The 20125-nt window shown below is 53.6% G+C and overlaps 2 protein-coding genes across 2 annotated transcripts in view; one reads left to right on the top strand and one right to left on the bottom strand.

Moving 5' to 3' along the window:
* The window catches only part of LOC139605296 (zinc finger protein 250-like), a 44141-nt gene extending 28412 nt beyond the window's left edge, over positions 1–15729 (bottom strand). The window contains 1 exon segment of the mRNA XM_071456657.1: positions 15122–15729. Within this exon segment, the coding sequence (XP_071312758.1) occupies positions 15122–15729 (608 nt within the window).
* Positions 1–20125, top strand: part of LOC139605317 (uncharacterized) — an 850331-nt gene that overhangs the window by 821897 nt on the left and 8309 nt on the right.

Below are 20125 nucleotides of genomic sequence, written 5' to 3'. Positions count from 1 at the left end.
CTGCTTGCTATTTGGCTGGTTTGTGTTCATTGTTTTCTCCTATGTGCAGATCTTCAGGGCTGTGCTGAGGATCCCCTCTGAGCAGGGACGGCACAAAGCCTTTTCCACCTGCCTCCCTCACCTGGCCGTGCTCTCCCTGTTCATCAGTAGTGTCATATTTGCTCACCTAAAGCCTCGCTCCATCTCGTCTCCATCCCTGGATCTGGCCCTGTCAGTTCTGTTCTCGGTGGTGCCTCCAGCCCTGAACCCCCTCATCTACAGCCTGAGGAACCAGGAGCTCAAGGCTGCAGTGTGGACACTGCTGACTGGATGGTTTCAGAAACATTAAAGTGTTGGCCAATTTCTGCAAATCACTTGTAATAAAAATAATCTTTGATATTTCTTGCTGTTCTCATTTCAGGAGTTCTGTTTCTTTACTTTTTTCATATTGTCCAAAAATAAATGTCATTGTTTGTGCCATTTCTTATTTTGTTACTCTCCAAGTCCCCAGTAGCCAGAGATTCTGTCAATGTGCGGCTGTGGTCTTGGTGGCTTTAAAGGAACTAAAGGATGTCCCAGCAGAGTTTTCTGCAGAGATGCCCTTGTGTTCCCTTCTGTAGAGCTGCAGCAGCAATGTCTGTGTGCAGAGCTGGGGCAGATCAGTGCTGGCCCAGCAGCTGTGCCCAGCAGCAGCAGCAGCAGCAGCACTTGGTGTTGCCAGTGCTGCTGCCGTGGCCCTGCCCCGCTGCCCTGGTGGCCCTGGTGTTGCTGCAGGGCCTGAGTGCTCTCGGGGCCGGGCACAGCCCTGGGGGTGGCAGTGCCGGGGCTGCAGCAGGGACAGGCCATGGGCACTGCTGGGGCAGTGCTGGCGCCTCAGGCCAGGCCCTGGGGGCTCCAGGCTCCTTGCCCAGGCTCTCTCAAGAACACGGCCAGGCCAATGCTCAGCACAGAAACCCCCGTCAGCAGCCCCAGGCTGGCCGTGGGCAGGCTGGGGGCAAACAGCATGGCTGGGGCTCTGCAAGGGCCCTGGGGCAGACAGGAAGGAGCAGCAGAGCAGGGGCTGATCCATGCCCAGTGCGCTGCACAGCCCAGGGCAGCGTCCCAGAGCGTCCTCATGCAGCTGCCAACAACATCCCCCCTCTGCAGCCCTGGCCTCTCCCCCAGCTCACACAGGCGCCCCATCCTTGCAGGCACAGACACGGCAGCACTGCCTCAGCAGCCCCTGTTTGCATTGCACACAGCAGGGGCAGCACCCCTATGCTGTTGCTGTGGGGACATGAAGCTGAGGGAGCACAAATGCCATCAGCCCCTGGGGCCAGCAAGGGCTGGGGGACACCAGGGAAACCACTCAGCTTTGCCCTGGCCTCTGCAGTCAGCCAGAAAGTTTGTTCCCATCAGCTGGGAGTGTCCTGTGCCACTACAGACACTGTTGCTCAGAGCCAGGGCTGCCTGGCAGCCACCCCCAAACTGCCCTGAGCATTTCCTTGGCTTCACCTTTGCTTTCTTTACTCTTCTGGTACAAATTTCTTCCAGTTGCCCAGCCCTGTTCTCTGCCCTGCAAACAGCCCATCCCTGTTTGCCCTTTCCTCTCTGGCCCCACTCCCCATTGCAGTTCCTGAGTTGGCACCGTGGGAATGTCCCCCAGCCTTCTTGCCCACCTGGGCACACTGCTGCCTCATATCCAGCCTGCTGTCCATCAGTCCCTGCAGGTCCCTTTCTGCCTGGCTGCTCTCCAGCCACTCTGTCCCCAGCCTGTAGTGCTGCAGGGGTTGTTGTGGCCAAAGTGCAGGACCCGGCATTTGGACTTGTTAAACCTCACCTTGTTGGATTTGGACCCTGGATCCAGCCTGTGCAGGGCCCTGTGCAGAGCCCTCCTACACTCCAGCAGATCAACACTCCCAGACAACTTGGTGTTACCATGGTTGCATGATACCCTAAAGTGTCACGATGGTCTCCATGATTCCATGAGGCCTCCCAGTGACACAATGTCCCTTTGGTTCCATGGGATCCCTTGGTGTCACAAAGTCCCTTGGATCCTTGTGCCCTGCAGTGTCACAATGGATCCTTGTTTCCATGAGGTCTGGCAGTGCAGCAATGCTCTCCTTGGTTCCACAGTGTCACAATGGTTCCACAGTGTCTTGGTCCTGAGGGCCACCACAGTGTCAAACATGTTTCCTTCATTCCAGGAGTCCCTGAGGAGCAGCCCTGGCCCCTTGGTTCCATGGGGCCCTGCAGTGTCACAGTGGCCCCATCATGACACCAGGTCCTGCTCTGTCACAATGCTCTGCATGGTTCCACAAGGCCCTGCAGGGTCACAGTGGCCTCTTGGCTCCATGAGGCCTCAGAGTGCCACAATGAATTCCTTGGTGCTGCAGTGTCACAATGGAGCCCTGGTGACACAAAATCCTGCAGTGTCACCAGGGACCCTTGATTCCATGGGGCACCACAGTGTCACAATTGTTCCCTCAGTTCCCAGAGTCCTTACAATGAAGCAATGGCCCCTTGATTCCATTGTCCCCAGGATCTTCCAAGGGTCTCCTTGGTTCCACTGTGTCACAATGGCCCCTTGGTTCCACAAGGCCCCGCATTGTCACAGAGGCCTCTGTGGTTCCAGCAGGACCCAGACTGTCACCATGGACTCCTTGCTTCCATTCAGCCCCACAGTGTCACCATGGCCCCTTGGCTCTGTGCTGCCATGTCGTACACAGTGTCACCATGGCCCTCTTAGTGCCACCAGGCCCCGCAGTGTCACCATGGCCCCTTGCTTCCCCAGGGCCCTGCAGTGTCACAATCATCAGAGAATCAGCCAGGCTGGAAACAACCTTGGAGAGCATCAAGTCCAACCTGGGACCCAACACCACCTTGTCACCCAGACCATGGCACTGAGTGCCACATCCAGTCTTTCCCTAAACACCTCCAGGGATGGTGACTCACCCACCTCCCTGGGCAGCCCATTCCAAATGCCCAGTCACCATTTATGTGAAGAATATCTCCTAATGTCCAGCCTAAACATCCCCTGGTGCAGCTGAAGGCTGTGTCCTCTTGTCCTGCCCCTATTCCTGGGAAAAGAGCCCTATCCCCACGTGGCTGCACCCTCATGTCAGGGAGTTGTAGAGAGTGATGAGGTTTCCCCTGAGCCTCCTCTTCTCCAGGATAAACAACCCCAGCTCCCTCAGCCGCTCCTCACAGGACTTGTGTTCCAGACCCCTCCCCAGCCTTGTTGCCCTTCTCTGGACATGCTCCAGCCCCTCCATGTCCTTCCTAAATTGGGTTCCCAGAACTGGACAGAGCACTTGAGGTACTGCCCAAGCAGTACTGAGCAGAGGGGAAGAATCACTGCCCTGGTCCTGCTGGCCACACCATTCCTGATCCATAGGAGTGCCAGCGGTTGGATGACGGTCATGGTGGGGAGGTGTTGGGAAAAAAGTGTTTTTGATTGTCAGCCATGAAGGCTCTTGATTTTCATATCTATTCAGACTACATTAGAAGGTGCTGAGGGTCAGTATCAGTTGGACATTGCTGATATCAACCTATTAACAGGAAAAGAAAACCAAAGAGGAAATAACAATTCTCCTGGCATTTTTTTTTTAATGTAGCAGATTCACTAAAAATACTCCTCTGAAATCTGTCTAATTGATCACAGCAGAATTGAAAACATAGATTATTCCCTGAGGTTTTTCTGGCTCAGGTCTTTTGAACAAATGTTTAGGAGCCTTTGTAACTGAATTCCTGAAGTGAAAAGCTCAAGAAAGAAGAGGCCTCTGGAGTCGTAAAATTCATCATCAACCTCCAAGTGGCTGAGGATCCATCCCCATCAGAGCAGCAATGAGCAGAAATGGGCACAGCTTTGTGGCTGCCCCAGCTTTGGCATGGGTCCTGGGCCTGGAGCAGGAGCAGCTCTTGAGGGCCCCGAGGCCAGGGCTCTTGTGCTGCCCTGGGCAGATGAGATGGCAGCAGGGGCTGCAGAGCTCTCAGCACCTCAGGCCGAGGGGAGCAGGGCAGCCAGAGAGCCTTGGCCAAGCACCTTCCCCCATGGCTGGAGCTGAGTCCTGTGGCAGCTGCAGCTGCTGCTGTGCCCTTGGCAGGGGCTGAGGCTGTGGGGCCAGTGCCCAGAGCAGCCTGGCCTGAGCAGAGCTGTAGGGCCAGAGCTGGCTGGGCTGGGCTGGGCTCAGAGAGGCCCTTGGTGCTGCCCAGAGCTCAGGGCAGCTGGCAGAGCTTGCAGGGAGCTGGGCCGGGCTCAGAGAGCCTGGCCCAGAAACCATCAGTGTCCATCTCAGCCTGGCTGAGCGTGCAGGGGCAGGACTCAGGCCAGGCCTTGTGGGGCAGGGCCAGCGCCTGTGCAAGGCATTGCAAACAGGCAAGTGGCCCAGAGAGGAGGCTGCTCTGTGCCCTTGGTGGCATGGACAGAGCAGGGAGGGGCCCCAGGACATTTGTCAGTGCCAGCCTCTGTGCCCATGTGTTGGCAGCCCTGGCTGCTGAGCCCAGCTTTGGCCTGGGCTGAGTTTGGCTGTGGCCCAGCTCCATCCTCCTGCGGGGCTCAGGGCCTGTTCCCGGCCATGGCCAGCTCTGGCTGCCTCTCTGCTGGCCCAGAGGCCGGCAGAGCCCAGGGCAGGGCTGTCTGTGCAGCCCCACAGGTGCCAGGGGCTCTGCAGGAGCTGGCAGAGGCTGCCCAGCAGGGAGGCCATGGGGCACAGAGCCCCAAGGCTGCTGTGGGCACCACGGCACAGGGGCCGTTCCCAGCCGCAATGCTCCTGGCCTGGGCTGGGCCTGCACAGGGGCTGGGCCACCATGGCTGGGCCAGCACAGGGCCACAAAGGGGCCACGCAGCCTCTGCCGGGGCTGACAGCAAGGCCAGGCACACACAAGCAATTGCTGAGCATGGCCTGCGCTGGCCAGGCCTGACTGTGCCAAAGGCAGAGCTCAGCTGCCCTTGGCAGCTGCAGCAACACTCCAGAGCCCAAAGAGCCTCCATGGCTGTGCTGGAGACCAAGGCTGCAGGAGGGAAATGCAGGCCTGCTGCAGGATGGGGAGGCCATTGAATTCCAGCGCACACCTCAGCTCTCTGATGATCCCGGCACCGTGCTGGGCCCTGTTTCAGACTGGAGCAGAGCAGATGTTGATGGGACAGGAGCCCTGTGGGGTTGGCAGGGACCTGCAGCTTGCAAGGTGCTCTGCTCTCGTGCTCTGGGAGAGATCCATTCCCAGCTGGGCACCTCAGGGCACAAGTGGCACTGCCTCTTCATGGGCACACAACTCATGTCTGCCTGGAAATGGGCACAGGTCTTAATGCCTGTTAGTTTCCCAATATACCAGAAAATCTTTATTATCTAGGTAATCTGAGTTCTTTTGAGAAATGCAAAGTTTTCCCATCAGGAACAGGAATTTTCTGGATCTACTGGATTGTTCTACTAATTGAAGGAGAAGAAGTGCTGATCTTTCCATCGAATTGTGTCACCAATATCCAGTCTATTATTTAATCTCCTTTTTTCATCAGGTGTTTCCAGCTCTCCTGTTGAAATGGCCATGTCTAAGTGGCCATCTCTTCACTAGACCGGCTGGATCTATGTCCTTTCCATTTGTCCCAGATTTGGTCCTCCAGATTCTGTCTGGTCATTCAAGTGCCTCTCAACTGACTGGTTTCATGCTTTAAGCTCCAGGAAGTTGCCCAATCTTTCTGATGTTAAAATAAATACTATATTAGTCAACATCCTAATTGTGTTTATATCTATCACAAAATTGCATTTTCTTATGTCCTTGTCTAAAACTGTTCCTTTTGGAAATGCCTTGGGGATGTGGGATATGTCAGATGCTGCTGGGACATCCCAGAGAGCTGGGGAAAGAGCTGTGATGGTTATTAAACTGTCCAAATGTTCAACTTGTGTTTGTTGGTAAGAAACCTTTCTGTGCCTCTGAGTGTCACCAGGCCCTGAGCCCAAAGGACACAAACCTGATGAGTTTTGGTTCCCACTGCAGGGGCTCTACTTGGACCTTGGCTCTGCACAGGAGAGCTCTTCATCCCCTTTCTCTCTTTTCCTCCCTCTGGGCATGGAGGGAGCTCCTGACTTCAGCCTGTGACTCATGTGTGCAAAGAGCAAATCTGGGCAGAATTGGGGCAGGGAGGGTTTGAGGAGACCTTGGGATCTGAGCTGGGCACAGAAGGTGTTTTCCATTGCTCTGAGACTGTCTGCTCTGGAAAGTGGATTTAATATCCAGCAGGGGAATGACTTTTGCATTTGATGGAGCTGTGCCTTCCCTTGGCTCTGTTGGCTGACAAGAAATGAACATCCCTCTGTGTCTCGGGCAGCTCCTTCTCCAAGGAAAGCAGGTGGGAGTTGGAGCCAAGGAGCTGAAAGCTGCAGGCGCAGCCTGGGCTGGAGGGAGCTCAGATTTGCACAAGGCTGCTCTGAGTGCCAGGGCTTGGATGGGGGAAATGGTGGGGAGAGGGTTGGGACAGAGTCTGATTGATTGTCAGCCATGAAGGGTCTGGATTTTCATATCCATTCAAACGGCACGAGGAGGAACCTGGATTCAATGTCAATTGGAGATTGGACACATCAATGAATTAACAGGAAGAAAAACCTAAGCAGCACCTAAAAAATGTTTTCTCACTGTCTTTTTAAATATGATCTATTCAGATTGAATACACTTTGAGCCTCTGGAGCAGGGAAATTCAGCAGCAGCCTCCAAGTTGCTGAGGATGTCAGCAGCCCCCACTGAGGCCATCCCTGCCCAGAGACCGTGGGGGAATGGGCAGACAAGGAGAGCGTCCCTGGGGCTGGGGCAGCACAACTCAGAGGCACCAGCGGCTCCAGCTGGGCAATGGAGTGTGGAATGTGGCTGGGAAAGCCCTGCCTGGGCTGGGCCAAGCAGTACACACAAGCCCTGACCCACATCCACTAAAAAACTCTCTCAAGGAGACATTTAAAAGGAATTACAATTGTTTGTGTCCTCTGAGTTGGATCTACTGGAGAAACACCAACAAGACATTCTCAGGAGCTGAAAAGAACCAAACAGCCTTTACTGGCAACTTTAGAAAATCAGAGAACCTTTGGCAAAAGGTTTAATATGACAGTGAATGAAAAACAAACACTTCTCAAAGCATTAACTTGGCCCATTCAACTTCACAAACTCTAAGCCCATTCAATTTGAAGTTAATCAAAATTTGCAAGGAGACAGAAATAGAAGAAGTAGACAGAGAAAAAGACAAATAAGACACAGAGAAGCACTCACACCTGGGTTCCAGTGTTGTTCAGAGGGAAATGCCAAGAGGAGGGAGGGTCAAGATGCGTGCTTGCCTTGTGGTCACCCTTGTGGTCACCCTCGGTCTTCCTGGGCCCTTCCCCCAGGTGGGACTTGGAGTCATTTGGTCCCTCAGGAGCTGGTCTGGGGGGCTGCAGAGGTGGCTGTGGAGCATTGCCTGTGCTGTGCCAGGGACTGGCAGCCACTGCTGGGCTGGGATGGAGGATCTGGGGGGATTGGGGTTTCAGGGCAGGGCAGGGCTGGGGTCACAGGGCACGGCAAGGCTGGACCTGCCTCTTCCTCCCACACACACAAAATGATTCAAGCCAACAATCTCCTCCAGTCTGTCACAATAGGCAGTGTTGGAGGTGGAACCCAAATTTGGCCATGGGCACCTGGCCAAGAAGGACAGTTCTCTTCCATAGGAAGGAAAGCATGGAGTCTTCCCCAGGGTTTTGGGGCCAGATGAGAGGTGACCCTTGTGAAACCACTGCCAGACAGACTTGTCCTGGCAATATTGCTATGGAAACAATCCCTGGATATAAGGAAATTTGATGGTGAAATCCCATTTCTGGTCATGGGTGCCTGGAGGAGAAGGACAGTTCTCTTCCATAGGAAGGAAAGCACGGATCCCCAGTGTTTCAGCAGCAGATGAGAAGAGACCCTCAACATGCCAAGGTCAGCTGGACCAGTCAGGTGGCGCACGGGAGGCCAAACCGGGCAGACCTGTTCCGTGTTCTCTTGGTTTTATGGGGTCCTGAGGTGTCACAAGGGTGCCTTGGTTCCATGGGGTCCCACAGTGTCACAATGGTCCCCAGGTTCCTTAAGGTCCCACAGTGTCACAATGGTCCCAACAATTCCATGAGGCCTTGCAGTGTCACAATGGTCTCTGTGATTCCACAGGCCCCACAATGTCGTGTCACTCCTCTGTTCTGTAAGCCCTGCAATGTTACAATGGACCCTTGGCCCATGGGGGTTTGTGGTGTCACAATGGTCTCTTTTGGCTCCACAGTGTCACAATGGACCATTGATGACAGGTGGCCTGTCTGTGTCACCCTGGAGCTTTGGTTCCATGAAGCCCTGCAGTGTCACAATGGTCCCCCTTGGTTTCTTAGTGTCACAATGGACCACTGATGACAGAAGGCCCTGCAATGTTACAGGGGCCCCTTGGTTCCATGCAGCCCTGCAATGTCACAAAGGCCTCTTCGTTTCATCAAGCCCCACAGTGTCACAATGGTCTCCTTGGTTCCATGGTGGCCCACAGTGTCACAATGCTTTGCTTATTCCATGGGGCCTCGTAGTCTCACCCTGGTCCCTTGGTGTCACAAGGCCCCACAGTGTCACAATGGCCCCTACATTCCATAGGCCCTGTGCTGCTGCATTCCCCCCTCCCCTTCTCAGGCCGCCCTGCCAGCTGAGAAATGCTCCTTGGGCCTGGGCCTTGGCCAACAGCCCCTGGGCTCAGCTCCTCTGCAGCTCATCACAAACACTGTCTGCTCCAGGCACTGCTGCTGCCCAACCAGCTCCTGCTTTCTGTAGCAGCAGCCCTGGGAACTGGTTTTGTTCCCTCCGTGGCACAACATCCCTGTTCTCACCCTGCCAAAGAAAGCTGTTGGTGCCAAGTGCGGCCAGGATGAACCATTGCTGGCACTGAAGCCCCTCTCTTGGGGCCCTGCAAACAGCACTCCAAAAGGAGCCCTTGGAGCTCTCCTGGGCCAGCAACTCCCTCTGAGTGGGGCCTCTCCCAGCCGGGAGCTCTCCCGTTTGCTGCACTCGGGGATCCCAAACAATGACGGAGCCTGGGACGATCCCCCCACTCCTCCAGGCTCAGCCCTTTGCCTGCTGGGGAGATGCCAAAGCATCCTCAGGGAGCATTTCCTTGCCCTCAGGGGAATTTCTCACAGGTGCCTTGCACTGACTCTTGGTGTCTGTGTGCACACAGGAGTGCCTGTGCTGGGGATATGTGGCAGAAATGCTGCTCTCTGAGGGGTCTGAGTGCCTTGGATAGCTGAGCCAGTCAGGCCTGTAAGTAAGGGTGAGTCACAAGCTGTAAGCAAAGTTAAATGCTGCTAAGATGCTCTTTTGCTAATTAATGAAGTTTAATATAAGTTATAAGCTAAGTTGAATGTTGTTAAGTGTTATTGAACAGTGAAATCATTAAGTCATAGTTTATAAGTACGGTGAAATACTGTCAAGGTTATAAGTAAGGTGAAATACTTTTGCTAAGTGCTGAAGTCTAAGTAATCAGTCAAGGCCTGTTAAGTTTAAGCTCAGTTTAGCTTTTAGGCTGCATTCCTTTTATCCTTGCCCTCACTGTCTTTTTAGAACACAGGCTCACAAGCACACACAGTTCTTGGTTCATTTTCAGTTCAATTGCCTGGATTCTGTTTGGTTCTCTTGTTGCTTTGCTTCCTTGGTGTGCCTGATGTGTCCAGTCAGGAGCAGAGTGACTCTTGCCAAGGAACTCTGTGGTGCTGCCGCAAAACATTAAATCTGGTTTTTGCTGATCCCTTGCTGGGGATATTTTAAGCGCTCTCAAGGCCTCGTTTGTAACAGGGTGAAGGAGCCCTGGCCCAGGCTCTGGCCCTGGGGCACACGGGGACGCTGCCAAGGGTCCCTGTCCCCCTGTGCCACCCCCAGGGCCCCGGCCCCCGTCCCCGTGTCAGGCTCTGGGGTCGATCTTGTGGAACATCCTCTGGGGGAGGCTGCGGCGCCAGGGGCGGGGGCACCCGGGGAGACAGGGGACCCCGCTGTGCACGAGCAGGGTTGGACTGCTCTGGGGGGAACTGTGAGGGGGGCCGGGGCAGAGTGACCTCCCCAGTGACCTCACACACCCCCTGTGATGTCACACAAACCCCTGTGTTGTCACACAGCCCCCTGTGATGTCACACAAACCCCTATGTTGTTACACAGCCCCCTGTGATGTGACACAGCCCCTATGATGTCACGGCCCACACTGGGATGTCATGAAGTCCCCTTATGATGTCTCAAAGCTCCCTGTGATGTCACATAGCTACCTTCAATGTCACACAGCCTCCTGTGAGGTCACAGCCCATGCTGGGATGACACAAATCCCCCTTTTGATGTCACAGAGCCAGTGCTGGGATATACTCTGTGATGTCATACAGCTGTGATGTGATTGAGACAGAACAATCTGTGACATCACAAAGTCACCCTGTGATGTCTCTGTCTCTTCTGTGATGTCACAGCCTGTTCTGTGATGTTACTCAGACACCCAGTGATGTCACAACCCCCTCTCTGATGTCACAGAGCCACCCTCCATGGTGGAAGAGTCTGCTCTATGGCCTTATACCCTACTCTATGATGCCACAGCAACCTCTGTGATTTCACAACCCCCTCAGTGATGTCACACGAGCCTCTCTGTGGTGTTATACTGCCACTCTGTAATGTCACAGCACACACTTTGACCTCACAGCCGGCTCCATGATGTCATAAAGCCATGCCATGATGTCACAGCCTGCTCTGTGATGTCACACAGTCCCTCTATGACGCTGTACCTGCTTGATGACCTCAATCCAAAAGCTCTGTGATGTCATAGCCCAATCTGTGACCTCACACAACCCACTCTGTGCTGTCACACAGCCCCTTGCTGACATCCCAGCTGCTCTGTGCCACCATGACACAGCCACAGAGGAGCTGCTGTGACACAGCCCCCTCTGGGACATGCCACAGCCCCTGCCAGTGCTGAGCTCCTGGGAGCTCTGTCTGTGCCCTGCTGGTGTCCCTGAGGGGCCCTGGCAGTGCCCCAGCCCTGCTGGGCTGTGCACAGGAGCTGCTCCTGGCCAGAGCTGTCTCTCTGCAGCTCTGCTGCCCTTGCCAGGAGCTGCCTCTGGGCCAGGAGCCCGGCCCAGCTCTGCAGCACAGACACAGCAGAAGGATTTGAATAACCCTCTGGGGCTTTGGTGCTTTTTGCATCAGACTCATCAGTGCCTCAGAGTGGGCTCAAAAACCGCTCAATGATTCAAAGTCAGATTGAAACATGGCAGTTTCTTGTACTTTCAAGAGATCCTCATAAGGAATATGACTGACAAAATGTCCCCAGTTCCAGGTAGAGCAGAACACTGGAAGGACTGATGACAGCTGGAGACAAGCAAGGGAAACGTGTCTCATGCTGGGCAAACCCGGATGTGTTTCAGGAATGCAAAGGGCCAAGGCCTGAGCCCCAGCCCGTGGCCAGGCAGGTCCTGTCCCTCCCTCATTGCTCAGGGCTCTTGCTGGGGCACTGGGATGTGGGGATGTGCAATGCCAAGGGCAGGAGCATGGGGCGGCCCCTGCCAGGCTGCTGAGCAGGGACAAGGAGGCAATGAGGCCCCAGGCCTGCAAGGGTCACTTGTCCCCTGCTGGCCTCAGGCCCAGGGCCAGCAGCCATGGCCAAAGTGCTGCAGGAGTTGGCTCTGGCAGGGCTGTCTTGCAGCTGCTGCCCATGCCTGTGCCCTGTGCAGCCCAGGCTGTCCTACGGTGTCCCTGCCCTGCGCCTCTGTCCCTGCAGGCTGTGGGCATCCCCCGGCTGCCCCACCTGGCTGGGCCCTTCCTTTGCTGGCAGCTCTGCCTCCTGCCTGCCTCTGCCTGCCCACACAAAGCCTTGGGCTGCTCCAGGCTCCTGCTGGGGCACGTGTTGCACCACAGCCCTGCCCAGCCAGGGAAATTCCATTCTGCTGCTGCCCGGTCTGGATCTTCCCAGCTGCCCTTGGTGCCATTATTTCCTTCTCATGCTTATATGCTCTAGGAAGAAAAGCTCCAGCCTCTCTGAAACCACCCTTCAGCCCCTGCAAGGCTACTCCTGTTCTGTCCTCAGTCTCTACCCTACTGAGCCCAGAACCTGCAGCCTCTACCTGCGGGTTATGTGATAAGGCCTCCAAACCCCATCTTGGAAGATGTTTGGGTCTTCTCCAAGGTCTATGAAAAGGAAAAAGAGTGGTCAAAGGTATTTTCTCCCAAATCTTGCAGTGGCAGAACAAGGGTCCATATGTCTAAAGTGAATGAGGCTGGATTTCCATTTGTTAGAAGGAGAAAATAATTTACAATGATGAGAGTGGGACAAAACTGCAACTGTTTTTGCAGAGAGGTTGATGCACCATGCCAGGAATTGTCCAGGAGCAGGAGCTTTGTGCAACCTGACATAGGGAAACCCCCTGCCCTTCCCAAGGATGGACTTCCTGTTGTGTGGGTTCTCTGCTGTGCTGGGTGCCCTCACAAGGCTTCTGGCCAGAATGTCTGCTGAGGGCAGCCAGGCTGCTGCAGGGGCAGTGGCCTCACAGCCATCACCATGGTAGCCCTGTCCCCTGGGCCTGGCTCTGCCCTTTCCTCTGCCCCTGCCTTGGCGCTGCTGGCATGAAGAGTTTTGTCATTGATATCTTGTCCCCAAGGTGCTGGGGCCAATGGCTTCCCAGTCAGGCTCCTGGAGCACAAGTGGCTTTTCAGAGCCCAGACAGGAATGAGCCGTGAGGCAGCAGCTCTGCAGTGGTGGCCACCAGGCTGGGCTGCCAAGGGAGGCTTCTGGCCATGGCCTGCAAGCAGCTGCTGCTGCCAAGGTGCCTTTGGTGCCTCAGGCTCTCCCTGGCACAGCTCCCAGCACGGCACTCTGCCCTTGTGCCCGAGGCCTTCCTTGTGCTGGGGCTGGCCTGGGGCTTTTCCTGCAATGGGACCTGCCCTGCTGATGGCACAGGAAAGGCAATTCCTGCTGGAGCAGGAGGCTCTGCCTGCAATGGGCTCCGACAACTCCAGCAAGGCCCTGCTGACTTCAAAATTGCTTCCTAGAGCAGAAGATTCTAATGGTTTGAGCTTCTTTGCTGTGGAGGAAAGAACTCTGATCAAGATCTTTCTCTGTAATCATGATCACAAGCAATCCGAGCTGTATTTCTAGAAGTATCTGTTATCGCATCATTATATCATATACCATATATATCTGTTATTGCATCATTAATCCTGTGGGACAAATTGCATTAAAGTTCAATTCCCCTGTCCAATCTCTTGTACCTTTGACAAAGTCTGGGGCTAGCATTGGATCCAGCCATTTCCAGTCTCCTTTCTGAGAAGGAATTTGAGAAGTTATGGGGTCCTGCAGGGCTTTGAGGATCCATGGTGGCTGCTGGCTTTCATTTCTCCACCTCATGTCTCAGCAGGAGTTTCTCCAATAAAGAAATAAAGCTTTTGCCTGAAGCTCCCACTGTGCCCATGACAGGAACCCCTGTGAGTGTCTGGGCCATCCTGGCTCTTTGGCAGCCTGGGGACTCCTGGGATTTTACCGTGGAGCCCCCGTGAGTGCCTGTGACAGATGGGTGCCTTTGCAGCCCAAGGTGCCCTGGGATGTCACCATGGAATGGCTGTGACTGCCTCTGACCACACGGCTCTTTACCATTCCCCAGAAATCCCTGGAAGGTCTCCATGGAGCCCCTGTCTCTGTGTGTGACATTCCAGCTCATGAAGACGCTGGAGACCCTTGGAATGTCCCCATGGAGCCCCTCTGAGTGCCTGTGGCAACTTGGATCTTTAGCAGGCAGCCATCACCAGAATCCATTGCAATGGTCAGTTTCCATGGCAACCATCACCAGACCCCCTGTTGCTATGGTCAGATTCCATGGTAACCATCACCAGCCCCCTGTTGCCATGCTCTGTCCCCTGGCAGCTCCATGGAGACCCCATGCCAGGGGTGGTTGCCATGGACACCAGCTCAGGCCTGCAGCCAGAGTTCTGTTGCCATGGCAACCATTTCCAGTCCCATCCCCAGGCTCATGGGATCCCAGAGCCACAGAATTGGCGGAGCTGGGAGGGACCCATCAGGATCCTCCAGTCCAACTGCTGGCCCTGCACAGGACACCCCAACAATGCCAGCCTGGGCCTGGCAGCGCTGGCCAAACGCTGCTGCAGCTCAGAGAGCCCTGGAGCTGGGACCCTTCCCTGGGGAGCCTGGCCAGGGCCCCAGCAGCCTCTGGGCAAAAAACCTTTTCCTGACATCCAAGCTGAGCCTGCCCCGACTCAGCTGCAGCCGTTCCCTCCACTCCTGTCCCTGGGCACCAGAGGGAAGAGGTTCCCACAGCCCCAGCCAGGGACCGGCTCCCAAGGCTGCTGCCATGGCCACCAGGGCTGGCACCAGCTGGGATGCTCGGTTTCCATGGGCCGGGGTTTAGGAATGGGATTCCCCAATTTCCTTCTCCTGCTAAAACCGCGCTGCCCTCGCTGCCCTCCCGCCTCCCATGGAAAGCACAAAAGGCAAAGATCCCGGGCTGGGATAAGAACAATTTACTGGGAACAGAAATGAGATAAGGAACAAACAGGAACAACAACAACATGGATAACAGAAGGGATAAGAAAAACTTTTTGCAGGGAAAACTACAACACCACTGACTGTCTCTTCCCAGCCATGTATTTCCCCCTGCCTGGAAAGGACACCCTTCTCCTCACAGCAGACAGAGAGAGTCTCTTTCCTGCCCCTGGCAATGACCTGAAGTAGGAGTGAATGTAATGACACAGCCATGGCCAGACCCTCATAACCTTGGACCCACATCATGTCATTGGGAGGGGCAGGAAAAGGGACAGGTGTCTTCCCAGCATGGATCACAGGGAATGTAGATAACCAGGGCTCTTTCCAACGTGGGACCTCCAATGGGGGATGATGCGGAAGCAGTGCACAAAGCTCTTCCTGCAGCTGGGGCATTTGCAGGGCTTCCCTCACCTGTGCTTCCGTTGGTGTCTGGTCAAGTGAGAGTTACGGCTAAAGCTCATCCCACATTCCCCACACTCGTAGGGCCTCTCTCTGTGGATGTACTGGTGGGTGATGAGGTGGGAGTTTTGCTTGAAGCCCTTCCCGCAGCTGGGGCAGCGGAAGGGCCTCTCATCCGTGTGAATCCGCTCGTGCACGAGGAGCTGGGAGCTGGTCCGAAACCTCTTCCCACACTGGGGACACGCGTAGGGCCTCTCCCCAGTGTGGATGCGCTGATGGCTGATGAGGTGGGAGTTGTGCTTGAAGCCCTTCTGGCAGTTGGGGCAGCAGAAGGGCCTCTCCTCAGTGTGAATCCGCTGGTGCAGCAGAAGATTGGAGCTGGTCTGAAACCTCTTCTGACACTCAGGACACTCTTAGGGCCTCTCCCCAGTGTGGATCATCTGGTGGACACTCAGGTCAGAGCTGCAGCTGAAGCCCTTCCCACACTCCCCACACTCGTAGGGCCATTCCCCAGTGTGGATCATCTGGTGGCGGATCAGGGTGCTGCTCTGCCTGAAGCTCTTCCCACACTCCAAGCACTTGTAGGGCTTCTCCCCCTTGTGAAGCTGCTCATGCACCACCAGCTCTGAGCTCTGGCTGAAGCTCTGCCCACCTTCCTGGCTCAGGGTGGGTCTTTCCTCCTCAGAGCACCCTGGGCTGAGTTTGGTGCCCCTCCTCCTGAGGGACCTCTGGGACTTTTCCTCCCCATTGCATTCCTGCACAGTAGAGCTGCTCAAAATGGCCTCTTCCATGAGGTTCTGCTGCAGGGATTTGTCCTCCCTGGTCTCCATCCTCAGCTTCTTGTTTGGAGGACGAAGGACAAGGTCAGGATGGGATTTGCCTCTGTGCCACAGGGAAGGGGAAGGAGATCCCCCCAGTGATTCCCCGGCAGGACGGCATTGGCAGAGGGGCTGTCCTGCAGCTGGGGGCCATGCTGGGCTGGGAGATGGAGCAGGAGAGAGGTGGAAAGGGGCACTGACTTCCTCCTCACCTGCCTGGGTGTCCTGGGACATTGTCTCAGTTTGAACAGACGGGTGTCTGCTAAGGAAGGCAAGAGCCTCCCTTGAAATGGAAAATGTAAACCCTCTCCCTCCAAATTACTAGAATTTTGAAATTAAGGGTATCTCAGGCAAAAGTATGGGAATAGGAATAACAGTTATTGAACTAGGAAAATCTTAAAAATACAAATGCCATTTTACAAAAAAACCCCACTCACCAGATCAGAATATGACGTGACACCCTGCGGGTCAGGCTGCTGGTAGCAGTCCTATGAAATGGTGGCTGCAGAGCTCCTGCAGTGACAGATGTGGTTCTGTTAGGATCCTGTAGAAGGGTGGAGTTTTCCTCTGAAGGTCCAGTGGTGGTGGGCCTGGTCTTCCTCTGGGAATCCTGTGGAGAAGAAAGCTGCTTCTCTGAGAATCCAGTGGGAAGAGGCTGATGTGGTGTCCCAGGGATGCGGTTATATCCAGGTACGAATGCTTGGCTCCTCCCTCTGGGCGGAGCATCTCACAATGGGATGATGTGGTTTTTATCAGTCATGCAGTGACACTCAATGGCCCATTAAGAGAAGATATTTCCCAGAGGATGGATTGGTTGTGGAAGAGATAAAGAAAACTGCCCAATTAACAGAAGATAAATGCTCCAGTTCTAACAGATGGGTGATGATCCCACAGCCTGTGAATTCAGGGAGTGCTCAACATCATGGCTCCTTCTCCTTTCCCTGATCATCCTTTGTCCCTCCTCTTCCTCCCACTCCTCATCTTCCCTCCCTCCTCCTCCTTTTCCTTCCTAAGCCAACCTCCTTCTCTTACTTCCCTCCCTTCTTGCTCTCCTTCTTCATCCAAACTGGGCCTTGCTGGGGACCCTGGCTGCAGACTTCCAGCCCTTGGGTTCCTCCCAGGAGATCCGGAAGGGGTGAATGCAGAGAGGGCTGGGAGATCCCAGGAGTGGCTTCACTGGGAGGGACTGGGCTGTACTGGGATCATACTGGGATCAAATGGGCAGTGACTGGGATTGCACTGCATTTGTGCATACATCATACCAGGATCATACTGGAACTGAGTAGGAGCCTGCCGGGTGCAATTGTGACCCTGTTGGAGGCAAATGGCATATACTGGGAGCAAGTGGGATCATGCTCTGGGTGAGCAGGAGCAGCTGTGAGCAACTGGGATCATGCCAGGAGCATGTGGGAGAAGTGGGAGTGACTGGGTGCATGCTGGGGGTCATTGGAAACAACTGGGCTTCTACTGGGATCATGCTGGGAGTGACTGGGAATATGCTGGAAGGAACTGGGATACACTGGGAAAGACTGGGAAACACTGGAACAAAAGTCGGGGTGAAAGGGAGCAACTGGAACCATGTGGGGCACAAGTGGTTCCTACAGGCAGCAACTGGGACCACACCGGGGTCATCACTGGATCATACTGGGACTGACTGGATTAACCCTGGCAGTGTCTGAGAGTGACTGGGAACACACCATGCACATCATCCCTGCACTGGGGGTGACTGGGAGCAACTGGGAGCACACTGGGAGCAAATGGCATCATACTAGGACTGACTGGGTTGATCTAGCTGGAGGCAACCGGGACCATCCTGGGAGTGCTTGAAAGTAACTGGGATTATTCTGGGACCATACTGGGAGTGCTGCCATGTGACAAGGATCATACTAATACATAAAATTTCAATAGTCAATGTGAATTTTATTTCTATATCTTTTATTTTAAAGAAGGCGAGCAAGCAGCACTGGTTGGCCGGGGAGTCACCGCTCCACTCACGGCACACACCACTTACAAATTCAGTAAAGTATATATATACTGTTTTTAAGCATAAAAAAGCAGTTTCCAGTGTGCTTGTTTAGTAGAAATGAGTAACTATCAATCAGCTGGAATAAGCAATTTCATCATCTTTCCAGGTGGTTGTTGGCTTCCTGTCCTTCTTGTGCTTGTCTGGAGCAAGGCCCCTTCACCGCTGTCTGCTACATGATTTTGTTAAGCTTTTTATTACACATAAGCATTTAGTCGCATTGCAGTCCCCTTAGCTTCACCACAACTTCCTCTATTTTATTCTAAGCATCAGTCATCTTGCTACCTCATCTCTTTACTTTACCATACTTCCCCTAGTTCAAAGCTTTATTTGGCTATAGAAAGTTTCATAAGCCTTCTTTGGATCTATCCCAAAGAATGCATCCATTTTCCACACAGCAGATAAAAGCATTTGCTGATTCCATTGCTGATTGACACAAATCACAAAAACATTTTTCACAGTATTGCTCACCAGATTGATGATGTGGGGATCTACCTCCCTTTCCTGTAGGGCATGTAGAACGTGCTGCTGGCTTGCGGTGTCAAAAGCCTTGGCCATGTCCACAAATACAACAGCCAGGGGTTTGTGTTCTCCTTTTGTGGACTGAATTCTAGTTTGCAGGAGTTTCAGGTTTTCGGAGCATTCCACTGCCCTTATAAAGCCTCTTTGCCTTGGGTTGAGGGAGCAAGCCTTGGTCAGTTTGGCTGTTAAAATCCTGGAGAGCAGTCTTAGCAAGATGGAACCGATCAGGATGGGTCTCCAGTTGTTAATGTCCTTTAGGTGCCCTGCTTTGGTTGACTTAGGAATCAAAACAGTCCGGCAACCCCTCACCATGTCTGGGATTTTTCCTGATGTTAACCATAAGCTGAAGATCTCCATGGTCCAGGAGTACTCTGGATCCATCTTCTTGATGTCTCTTAGAGTAATCCTGGACTGGGAGCCGAGTTTTTGCTCATCTCCTGCACATTTTTCTCAATTTCTTTTGCCATAATTAAGTCTCTGAAAGCACTAATGTTGGCTTTCCCATTAATTTGGTGTTGCCGCCGCTTGGGGCGTGGCATCCCAGGTCGAGGACGGCTCGGTGGCAGCGCCTTTGCCACACGGACCAAGCACGCGCACACACCAATGTGGTGGACGGTAACTGGCGTTTATTAACGGTTAGGCAGGGTCATTTATAACAGGGGTTAATGGTCAACAACACGTGGGGCTAAGTAACGGTAAAGGGGAGGGGTTCTGTCTGCCCGTAACAATGCGAGATCTTGGGGCCGGTCCCTAATCTCCCACAATTTGGAAGTTCCCAAGGCTATCAAATGTTCCAGGTGTTTCCCATCAGGCTTTAAAAACTGAATAAAGTTCGATGGGTGGGATTTCACAGGACAAACACTCTTTGTCATTCAGGATAATTTTACCAAGTTTTCCCCTATCTAGATGGAACAGGTCTTAGAAGCAAAGAAAATGACCTTTCTTAACTGTTCTTCTTTTCATCCACTTTGGAAAAGGTCTTATTGGTCCTTTTTCCTGGCTCCCCATTTTTCTCTTATCTTGGGTTGCTGTTCTTATCTGGCTGATTCATTCAAGGCATCAAAAGCATTCCTGTGCTGATTGATTGTTGATTGCATCTCCTTGTCATCTATTAAGTGCTTGAATATCCACAGGAAGGTGTGAATTGTCCCAGCTGATAGCCATTCACTGAGGGTTCTGAGATAATGGGCCTGCAGCTCCCCCTCCCTCTGTCACTTGCTGTTTCCCAGCTGTTGTTATCTTTATCAGGGTGGTGACTCATCTTGGGATCTGTTTTCCTTCCAGCAGCTGCTCTCCCAGGCATCTGACTCCTCCCAAGATCTTTGTCCAAGTCCATTCGCAGGCCCCCAGCTGCTCTCCTGGTTTCATGACTCATGCCAGGTTCCTTATCTGCATCCTCAGCTGGTTTCCTGGGCAGCAATCTTCTTTAGTCCCTGATTTGTTCAGCTGTTTTGCTTGTGATGTGTGTCCTGCAATGAGTTTATTGATGCTTTTGTTGCCCTCAAACTGAGCCTCCAAACTTAACAGTAGTTCTTCCTCTTTAGTCCAGCATTTTTGGTGGGCTCCTGGGTTGGAAGTCTCTTTTGGGTGGAAAACAGCAACCCTTTCCTGATTTCTAACCAATGAATGTGCCAATCTTTTGTGTTGTCCCAGAGCAATCAATTTTCATCTTGAAGTCTCTGCTGCATTCCTCATATATCCACTCCCTGCCTGGAGCCATTTCTGCTGCTCCCCTGCATTTACCAAAGTGACAAACAATACCATGAGAATTACTCTTCTCTTTTCCACATTGAGCACACAGAAAACAAACCCTCCTTATCCCATGGGCTACCCTCAGATGCTCACTCAAGCCCAACACCCAGT

The sequence above is a fragment of the Agelaius tricolor genome, unplaced genomic scaffold (genome assembly GCF_023055355.1).
Source record: "Agelaius tricolor isolate 1412-34295 unplaced genomic scaffold, bAgeTri1.0.p SCAF_64, whole genome shotgun sequence".
NCBI classification, from domain to species: domain Eukaryota; kingdom Metazoa; phylum Chordata; class Aves; order Passeriformes; family Icteridae; genus Agelaius; species Agelaius tricolor.
The sequence above is the reverse complement of the archived record's forward strand: the minus strand, read 5'-3'. Positions and strand labels throughout refer to the sequence as shown.